Consider the following 11256-nt stretch of genomic DNA (forward strand, 5'->3'; position numbering starts at 1 on the left):
AAATGGATTTTTAAGAAGAAGACTGACGCTGATGGTAATGTTACTGTCTACAAAGCTCGACTTGTCGCAAAAGGTTTTCGGCAAGTTCAAGGAATTGACTACGATGAGACCTTCTCACCCGTAGCGATGCTTAAGTCCGTCCGAATCATGTTAGCAATTGCCGCATTTTATGATTATGAAATTTGGCAAATGGATGTCAAAACTGCATTCCTGAATGGATTCCTGGAAGAAGAGTTGTATATGATGCAACCAGAAGGTTTTGTCGATCCAAAGGGAGCTAACAAAGTGTGCAAGCTCCAGCGATCCATTTATGGACTGGTGCAAGCCTCTCGGAGTTGGAATAAACGTTTTGATAGTGTGATCAAAGCATTTGGTTTTATACAGACTTTTGGAGAAGCCTGTATTTACAAGAAAGTGAGTGGGAGCTCTGTAGCATTTCTGATATTATATGTGGATGACATATTACTGATTGGAAATGATATAGAATTTCTGGATAGCATAAAGGGATACTTGAATAAAAGTTTTTCAATGAAAGACCTCGGTGAAGCTGCTTACATATTAGGCATTAAGTTCTATAGAGACAGATCAAGACGCTTAATTGGACTTTCACAAAGCACATACCTTGACAAAATTTTGAAGAAATTCAAAATGGATCAAGCAAAGAAAGGGTTCTTGCCTGTGTTACAAGGTGTGAAATTGAGTAAGACTCAATGCCCGACCACTGCAGAAGATAGAGAGAATATGAAAGATGTTCCCTATGCATCAGCCATAGGCTCTATCATGTATGCAATGCTGTGTACCAGACCTGATGTGTGCCTTGCTATAAGTTTAGCAGGGAGGTACCAAAGTAATCCAGGAATGGATCACTGGACAGCGGTCAAGAACATCCTGTAATACCTGAAAAGGACTAAGGATATGTTTCTCGTATATGGAAGTGACAAAGAGCTCATCGTAAAAGGTTACGTTGATGCAAGCTTTGACACTGATCCGGACGATTCTAAATCGCAATCCGGATACGTGTTTACATTAAACGGTGGAGCTGTCAGTTGGTGCAGTTCTAAACAAAGCGTCGTAGCGGGATCTACATGTGAAGCGGAATACATAGCTGCTTCGGAAGCAGCAAATGAAGGAGTCTGGATGAAGGAGTTCATATCCGATCTAGGTGTCATACCTAGTGCATCGGGTCCAATGAAAATCTTTTGTGACAATACTGGTGCAATTGCCTTGGCAAAGGAATCCAGATTTCACAAAAGGACCAAACACATCAAGAGACGCTTCAACTCCATCCGGGATCTAGTCCAGGTGGGAGACATAGAGATTTGCAAGATACATACGGATCTGAATGTTGCAGACCCGTTGACTAAGCCTCTTCCACGAGCAAAACATGATCAGCACCAAAGCTCCATGGGTGTTAGATTCATTACAGTGTAATCTAGATTATTGACTCTAGTGCAAGTGGGAGACTGAAGGAAATATGCCCTAGAGGCAATAATAAAGTTATTATTTATTTCCTTATAATCATGATAAATGTTTATTATTCATGCTAGAATTGTATTTTCCGGAAACATAATACATGTGTGAATACATAGACAAACAGAGTGTCACTAGTATGCCTCTACTTGACTAGCTCGTTAATCAAAGATGGTTATGTTTCCTAACCATGAACAATGAGTTGTTATTTGATTAACGAGGTCACATCATTAGTAGAATGATCTGATTGACATGACCCATTCCATTAGCTTAGCACCTGATCGTTTAGTATGTTGCTATTGCTTTCTTCATGACTTATACATGTTCCTATGACTATGAGATTATGCAACTCCCGTTTACCGGAGGAACACTTTGGGTACTACCAAACGTCACAACGTAAATGGGTGATTATAAAGGAGTACTACAGGTGTCTCCAATGGTCGATGTTGGGTTGACGTATTTCGAGATTAGGATTTGTCACTCCGATTGTCGGAGAGGTATCTCTGGGCCCTCTCGGTAATACACATCACATAAGCCTTGCAAGCATTACAACTAATATGTTAGTTGTGAGATGATGTATTACGGAACGAGTAAAGAGACTTGCCGGTAACGAGATTGAACTAGGTATTGGATACCGACGATCGAATCTCGGGCAAGTAACATACCGATGACAAAGGGAACAACGTATGTTGTTATGCGGTCTGACCGATAAAGATCTTCGTAGAATATGTAGGAGCCAATATGGGCATCCAGGTCCCGCTATTGGTTATTGACCGGAGACGTGTCTCGGTCATGTCTACATTGTTCTCGAACCCGTAGGGTCCGCACGCTTAAGGTTTCGATGACAGTTATATTATGAGTTTATGAGTTTTGATGTACCGAAGGAGTTCGGAGTCCCGGATGAGATCGGGGACATGACGAGGAGTCTCGAAATGGTCGAGACGTAAAGATCGATATATTGGACGACTATATTCGGATATCGGAAAGGTTCCGAATGATTCGGGTATTTTTCGGAGTACCGGGTAGTTACGGGAGAAGTAATGGGCCTTGATGGGCTTTAGTGGGAAGAGGAAATAGGCTGCTGCGCCCCCCCTCCCCTTTGGTCCGAATTGGACTAGGGAAAAGGGGGCCGGCCACCTCTCCTTCTCCTCCTATTCCTTCTCCCTTCCTCCCCTCTTGGTGGACTCCTACTAGGACTTGGAGTCCTAGTAGGACTCCCTATCCTGGCCGCACCTTTGCCTTGGCCGGCCTCCTCCTCCTCCATCCTTTATATACGGAGGCAGGGGCACCTCTAAACACACAAGTTGACACAAGTTGATCCACGTGATCGATTCCTTAGCCGTGTGCGGTGCCCCCTGCCACCATATTCCTCGATAATACTGTAGCGGAGTTTAGGCGAAGCCCTGCTGCTGTAGTTCATCAAGATCGTCACCACGCCGTCGTGCTGACGAAACTCTTCCCCGACACTTTGCTGGATCGGAGTCCGGGGATCGTCATCGAGCTGAACGTGTGCTCGAACTCGGAGGTGCCGTAGTTTCGGTGCTTGATCGGTTGGATCGTGAAGACGTACGACTACTTCCTCTACGTCGTGTCATCGCTTCCGCAGTCGGTCTGCGTTGGGTACGTAGACAACACTCTCCTCTCGTTGCTATGCATCACATGATCCTGTGTGCGCGTAGGAAAAATTTTGAAATTACTACGAAACCCAACACCTGCCCCTTATACGGGCCGCCAGGCAGACCCGTTAATGCAAGAACGCGAAGGCTGACGAACAGAAAGAACCCACGCTGCCCACCACCCCCTTCTCTCTCACCCGTTTAGCAAGCTGGGTTGGGCCCCTCCCATCCCCCCACCCCCACCCCCAGCCCAAGCCTTTCCGTGCTCCTCCTCCTCTTTCTATCCCGGTCACCTTCTTCTTCTTCAAGTAAAAGTCTGAGCACGGGCGCGATGGCGGCTGACGGGGGAGAAGACATGGATGCTCTTTGCGATCCAGATTTGGGCTACTTGGCGCGGCCGCGAACTGCCCTCGCCTAAACTAAGGTACACCCCTCTCGCCCCAACCCAGCTCACTAGTTGCATACTTTCCCTTACTGAAGAATCTTTCAAACCGTGAATAAAAACTGAAAATTCAGAGAAGACAGGTGCTCTGTGTCAGATTAACTTAGATATCTTGGCTGAGGTTAGGGGATCAACTTAGATATCTTGGATGATGCCCTTCGCCCCAACACCCCCCTGTTACTAGTGGCAGATTTTACCTAGGACATGCAAAATAACTCAGAAACTAGACTGAAGAAAAGAAGACAGTCCATGTGTAAGTTACTAGTACTAGTGGCAGATTTTCCCTAGGGGAAGTAGATAACTCAAAAACTTAGTGAAAGAACATTTGACAGTTCATGACTTTGCATTCCTTTACAAAAAACCACGTGTGAAATTACTTCTAATAGAGACCGATGAAAATGACATAAAAATGACAAAAAAATGACTAGAGAAAGGCTTACTGGGTCCTTGATAGTGTACTTATCAGTGAAGACAGAATGTACTTAATTTCAAATCATTTAGAAAGGCTTACTGCTCTTGCTGCCAGTTCCATCTACGTCCATCGGCTAAATATGCTTCCTCGTCGCATTAAAAAAAAACTAAAAATATGGACAAATCTGAAGAAAGAAAGCATAGCAGATTCTGAAACAAGAAAACACACAGATATATGTATTATATACTGAACTGATGAACATGACTAAATACAAGAAAAGATAAAGTGAGGAATCAACACACAAATATATGTATTATACACTGATGAACTAACATACAGGGATAGTTTCTCAAAACTAACAAAAGCAATGCAGTTTGGGTATGTTGTCCTGCTCAAAGGATTATAAACGCATCAATCCAGCTGTATAATGTACTTCAGATACTTCCTTGCAAAGGATGATCACATCTCATCCTCTGATGAATAATGACCATTTGACAAATTGTGTCTTACTTATAGTCTTTCGTCAGCAATTCAGAGTTCACGTGGTCTACTAGTTAAATTTGTTTTGCACAAAATCCAACAACGTAGAATTTTAGGAGTGCAAAATGTCTGACCACGCATTCTTTCATCTGGCTGTACATATATCTAAATGAGACATGTAAATAGACTGAAAACTTGCTAAACTAGTTAACTATTCTACCTATGTGGTAACACACAAAACTGAAGAAAAATGACACCTACCACTGAAACTACAAACATGACTGAAGATAAAACAAAACATGAAAACAGAGTTCAATGAAATAGATGTTTTGTCTTCAGTCATGAAATAGATGAAAACCCTGTAAACTAGATAAAACATCTACATGAAATAGATGAAATAGATGTTCAATGTGCATGCAAATCCATTTGGTGGCTTCGATGCAGGGCAAGAGGGAAAACAGAACATGAACAAGGAGATCCAAACCAAAATGTCCTACCCCCAAGGCAGACCAAGGGACTAAAAATAAATAGATAATGAGTGAAGAATGAAAAATGAAAATTGAAAAACGGAATACTGAAAAAAAAGAGTGAACACTAAATACAAAAATCTACTACTATAACTGAAGAAAACTCTGAAAAACTGAAAGAAACCTGCATTGAAGATGACTGAAACTGAAACCGACATAATGAGACTGACGAGAACAGACTCCTAACACTGAAGCTACAATGATTAAAATAATTAAAATCTGATAACTAAATTCAATGATGAACTAACTAACATAGAGGACACAACAAGACTAATAGCTAATTAGTAATGACAAAACTGAGATACTGGACACAATGAAACTAAGAAGAAAAACAAGACTAAATGATAGACTAAAATGATATATAACTAAAGAAAAACAAGGTTACTGAACAACAATCCACTAAGAAGAAGACAGAAAAGGTCATAGGACAAGACTAGAATAATTTGGACTGGAATACAAATTGACTAAAAATGAAAAACTGAAGAAAAGATATTAATGAAACACTCCTACAGAAGACTGATGATGAATTTCTTCACTGATCGAAGCACACACGTACACAGAACTAAAGAAAACTAATGACTAATAACTACTCCCTCCGTTCCGATTTACTCGTCGTGGTTTAAGAAAGAAGAAGCATAGACTGAAGAGACTGAAAAGAGAGTAATGATAGAATTAACTACTTCTTCGTCACATGTTTTTTGTTGAGTTTATATACTATATCTGAAAAAGAGACTGGATTTTACAGGTAAACAGCTGTGTGAATGAGGATATGCAAGATATCTGCTTTGGAAGCCAAGAAGCTCTGTTCATGCAGGTCGATGCGGGAAGGAGAAAAATGCTTCGTATTTTTTATGCCTTACAACTTGTGTGCAAACTAACAAAAAATAATTATGTGCATGAAACAGCCAAACTTTTCTTATGTGGCGCTGTTGAAGGGATATATTGACCTAAATGCTGGCTCTCATACAATCAATACCCAGGTGCGAGAAAGATTCAAAAAGAAAAGAAAATGAAAAAAATGAAAAAAAAAGAGATCAACTTTCTTCAAACTGATGTGCAGGGGCAGGAGTCGTGCTTGTGTGCTGCTGACATTGGTCAAACAAGTGATGCGGGTGTACCTCTGCTACATTTACAACAAAAAAAGGCGGCTCGGGTCTTGGGTGGCAACAACATGTCCAACGGCACACCAAGCCTTCAGGTAAAAAAGTCTGGGAAGAAAACAAAAAAATAAAATGCGGAAAGAGGAAAAAAGTGACAAACTTAAAACATATGATGAAAATTATCAGAATGGACATGTGATAGGTTTCAATGTTCCTTTTCTTTTCAGGATTTAGGCATGATGGGTGACTTTGTTGACGACCAGGACAATTCTCCTGTGCAAATGGAGGATCTAGATGCACAAACAACATATTTTCAATTATTCAAGGGAGAGGATGATATATCGTTTGATGACTGTCAAGGAGATCCATGGAGGCCAACCCTCTTTGATGATATTAGCTTGGATCAGGTGAGCAAAAATGTTTTCTAGTGAAGAAACTTAGAGAGGAAACACTGGTGGAAAAAGGGCCTTTGGTCGCGGTTCGCAACTGCCATTAGTCGCGGTTGCGCAACCGCGACCGAACGGGCGCGACTAAAGGCCCCCCCCCTTTAGTCGCGGTTGCTTAAGAACCGCGACTAAAGGCCCGTCCACGTGGGCGCCAGGTGGCCGTCGGGGCGGAGGACCTTTAGTCGCGGTTCTTCTGGCCAACCGCGACTAAAGGCCGCCGCAGGTTTAGGGTTTTAGCCCCCCCCCCTTAAACCTGTTTTCTGTTTAATTTGTATTGTTTTATTTCTTTTGTGCTTTATTTTAATTTTGAAGGAGTTTCATATATTCTACGGTACTACATACATGCATATGAATGTACAATTTCAAATAAATTTAAAATTAGAACCAAAAAGAATTCAAGAGGAATATACAATATATATTCAATATCATCGGATGACCATATACAATTTTGAACAAGCTTCCATACATGATTTAATGCATATAAAGTTCTACGTCCTCGTAATAGTGTTCTCCTTTAGGATGGAGGACTTCCCTGCTGAACCATCCAGCTAGTTCCTCTTGAAGTGGTCGGAAGCGAGCTTCTGGACTAAGCATCCACCGGAGGTTATTCCTCTGAGCATTGGTATCACTCGGAACCCGCTCAGAGGTGTATCTCCGGATCATCTCACAGACATAGTATCCACATAGATTGGTCTCCGGTGGCTGAATATCCCCAGCATTCTTAGCCTTTAACATTTTGAATTCTAGCTCTTTTTTGAATTCACCGACCTTTGTATCTACGAACCGTCTCCAAACCCTACGAGGCAAAGAAAATTAAATGAAAAAGAGAGTTATTAATTAGTTACTTGATATTAGGAAATGAACGAAATAGGCCGATCGATATAGAGCGCAAATGAATGAAAATAATTACTTCTGCAGCATTCTTCTCATGCCGCCCCAAAGCTTTGGATCCATATTCACAGAGTCGTGGACGAGACATTCTGAGGTGTTAACTTTAATTACTAGCAGAATCCAGTGGAACCTGCGGACACGATACATGCACAGTACGTCATGCATAACTCATCGATTAGCCGGCCACATACCATGCATGGAGTAAACAAAAGAGAATGTGCTCAAGACAGAAACACTCACTCAAAATGGTAAGGAAATAGAATATCACTTTTGAGTTCCTGCTTTGTAAGAAACTACCACAGGTCTGCCTCCACGTCGGCGGGGTAACGCTCCAACACATGTCCATTAACGATGTGTGGGTCAATGAACCCAACATCATGGATGTTCCTTACTCTGCATTCCTTAATCTTCATTCTGCATGTATAATAGCGGACACAACAATATAGTTAGGACATATATATAGTGCAGGCAATATGAACGAGATGGGGTAGAAATTAATAAATCACTTACAGAACGTAGCAACTGATGATAGATTTATCGAGCTCGCGCAGATTGAAAAGCTGGAACAATTCACTCAGTTCAATTTGTACATAGTAATGTTTGAAGTGATGCTCATGTCTAACTTCCGCATAAATATATTCTTTGGCGTTTTTATTTTTTATGTAACCCTTGTACCATTTCAGCAGACCTTTCATTTGTGGAGGTAGATCCTTTTCCTGCGCAGGCTCGACGAGAGGCCCATTCTTGACATATGTAATTACTACCTCCTTCACTGGCGCCTCATCAAGGCCTAACAGTTCACGAAGAGTAATACCTAAGTTAGCCGCTTGTTCTCTGGCACTCGTTACAGTCAATCCCTGTGCTGCCGCAGCTTGTATGATCTCGGGGGCATCCGGACAGAAGGCTTCCACTATAAGCGGGGCAATCGATTGTTTACTTTGTTCCCCGAGCTGGGCAACTTGTTTCCCGCTTTTTTTACTTTCGGCCTTCTCCCGCTCTTTGTTCTCCTTGAACATGAGTGTCTGCCTGCGAAGTTCACGTGCATAGTCGTTAGGCAGATTCTTCGCGGCTTGGGACGGTGTGCTCAAAAATGACTTATCCCACTTCTTTTGCTCATCAGAAAATACTGGCTTGGGCTCGGGCTCTCTTTTCTTCTTGCAGTCCGCCTTCCATTTCTCCAAATCAGCAGCCGCGGCCGCGTCGACTTCCTCGGCACTACGTTCCCAAGGCCTTGTGGGGAGAGGCTTCAGTGATGGCTCCGGTACCTTTGTGGTCTTAGGTACATAAGGGTCCGGGTTAATAATCCAGGACTGCTTCTGCTTCTTTGCCGGAGGTGGATTGGGGGGCGGCGTCTGATCACCCGCCGGACGAGGACTGGGGGGCGGCGGCTGATCACCCGCCGGACGTTGTGGACTGGGGGGCGGCGTCGGCTGACGTGACGGAGGTGTAGGTGAACCGCCACCACCACCACCACCACCACCACCGCCACCGCCACCACCACCACCGTAGGGGGGTGGACTTGTTGTCCTTGGCGCCTCGCCTGGAAACTTGATAAACTTCTTTTGCCATAGAATGAAATGGCGCTTGACATCTCCAAGTCTTTTCTCCCCTTCAGGTGTAGCAATGTCCATCTCCAGGTCCTCAAACCCTTGGACTATGTCCTCCACCGTGACACGAGCATAGCCATCTTGAATGGGGTTGTTGTGGTGGAGTGCTCCAGGTAAACATGGTAAAGCACTGCCGATGGCTACCTTCATGGACATGTTCCCGATAGGATAATACAGATGACATTCTTTCATCTCCTTTATATCGTCCACGGGGTAGCGAGGAGGCTCCGGTGAAGTAATTTCGACCACCAGAGGCTCCGGTGCAGTAATTTCGACCACCAGAGGCTCCGGTGCAGTAATTTCGATCGTCGGTGCATCTGCACCAGCCGGTGGGGCCTCCGTGGAAGCCACGCTGCTTCTCCGCTGCTGGCTTCCGAGATCCGCTGGATGATCTTCATGCTGCACCCGAGCTGCATCTCTTTCGGCTACTAGTACACTCATGGTTTTCTTCATCACATCCATTTCCGATGCCAACCGCGCCACAACATCTGCTTCCCGATCCATCTTTCTCTTACGGCTTCTGTAACCGTACGGGTCATCGTTCTGGGGGAACCCTATTTTCCACGGAATGTGCCCCATGCCTCGTACACGTCCTCCGTGTTCAGGATTCCCGAGGGCTTTTGTCAGCGCGTCGTTCTCTCTGTTGAACTTCATCTTCCCTTGTTGAGCATCCCTCATTGCGTTAATAAGGGCTTGGGTGGGTTTAATTAATTTGCCCCGGTAAACACACTCCCCTGTCTCCGGGTTCAGCGTTCCCCCATGCCCGTACCACCAGCTTTTGGCCCTTGGGTCCCATCCCTCCGTACCTGGACGGATTCCTCGCGCCCTCAGCTCGTTCTCCATCTTCTCCAACCTAGGCACCCAAATGCGATACCCTCCTGGCCCCATAACATGATTGTACTCCTTCTTAGCCGCATTTTCCTTATTTTTTTCGATATTTGAATGAACTGCTCCGATTTCTTTTGCTTCACAAATTCTGGCCAATCATATTTCAGTTTCTCATATTGTCCTTTGAAATCCGGAGTCTTGTTCTGCTTGACAAAGTCATGGGCTAGATTTTGCTTGAATTTCCGGAATGCGTCGGCCATCTTATGAAGAGCGAACTATTTGACTAGCCTCCTCCTCTCCTTGTTTTCCTCAATCTTGTTACCCTCCTCATCGAATTTGTTGTATTCCGGAGGTAGAACGAAATGTTCCATAAGCTTCTTGAAGCAATCTTTTTTTGTTCTCTTATCGACAAAAGTGAAACCATCAATTCGTGCCTTCTTTGGCTCATTCCACTCCTGGACGGTGATCGAGACGTTGTCTCTAACAATGGCTCCGCATTGGCTGACAAACTTGGTGGCGTTCTTGCGGGGCTCCAGCGGCCTGCCGGTTGCACTGTCGACAACCTCGATGGTGCATGTTTCTCCTTGTTTCATCATCTTGGTTGCGCCACGCTTGGACGACGTACTCGATTGTTTCGACGATCCGGCCGAGGGCTAAAATAAGAAAGAGAGTCGCGCGCGTTAGTACACACATATTTATTCAAATCAGTTAGTTTGTATCACCAGAGGCTCAATGTATATATATACCTCGGCACCGGAGGTGGTTGCTACTTCCATTTGAAGATCGTCGTTTATCGACGTTTGTTCGGCATCATCTTGCTGACGGCGCCCTTCATCTTCACCGTCAAGGTTCAGATAAGAAGAGATATCATCTTCTTCTTCTCCGGTCGGCACATATAGAATATCGCCGTTTATGATGCCGAACATATGTGCTTCACCGTCCGGATCATAGTTGTCCATAATCGGGTCAGCTTTATCGTCCGCCATTATGTCAGTCCTGAAAACATGTAGTAAAAACAAATTAATTAAGTGAAGAAGGGGGGCGGTGGCGGTGGCGGTGGCGAAAGGGCGGTGGCAAAAGGAGGGGGCGAGGAAGGGGTGGGAGAGGGTGTCGCGGTAGAGCGCGAGACGGGGCGGCAGACGACGGCGTCACGGAGAGGGAGGAAATTCCAATTTGTCATGTCGCGAACCCAAAATGGGCCGGCCCAGGTGAGCTACGTCCTGTGAGACGCGTCGACTTTTTGATGCAAAGAGCGTCACACAGGGCTGGATATGGCCGAGCCTGGGTCTTAGCCGGGCTGCAGTTGCAGCCTCCGCGGCTGTACTGCTGCTAATGCACCGGCCCGTTGTAGCCGACGCCGAAACAGTGATTAGGATACGTTGGAATTTCCTATATGACGCTGTCTGCGTCAAACTGTCGAGCGAACGCACCTACGAG

The 11256-nt window shown here is 44.5% G+C and overlaps 1 protein-coding gene across 1 annotated transcript in view; it reads left to right on the plus strand.

Moving 5' to 3' along the window:
- The first annotated feature begins 3378 nt into the window (after positions 1-3378).
- The window catches only part of LOC123085495 (uncharacterized), a 14989-nt gene continuing 7111 nt past the window's right edge, over positions 3379-11256 (plus strand). Inside the window, exons 1-5 of the mRNA XM_044507135.1 lie at positions 3379-3510; positions 5693-5761; positions 5853-5927; positions 6008-6145; positions 6275-6454. Of these exons, the coding sequence (XP_044363070.1) occupies positions 5717-5761; positions 5853-5927; positions 6008-6145; positions 6275-6454 (438 nt within the window). The 5' untranslated portion in view covers positions 3379-3510; positions 5693-5716. The remainder of the gene's footprint in view (positions 3511-5692; positions 5762-5852; positions 5928-6007; positions 6146-6274; positions 6455-11256) is intronic.

This window comes from Triticum aestivum, chromosome 1B (genome assembly GCF_018294505.1).
Source record: "Triticum aestivum cultivar Chinese Spring chromosome 1B, IWGSC CS RefSeq v2.1, whole genome shotgun sequence".
In the NCBI taxonomy this organism is placed as follows: domain Eukaryota; kingdom Viridiplantae; phylum Streptophyta; class Magnoliopsida; order Poales; family Poaceae; genus Triticum; species Triticum aestivum.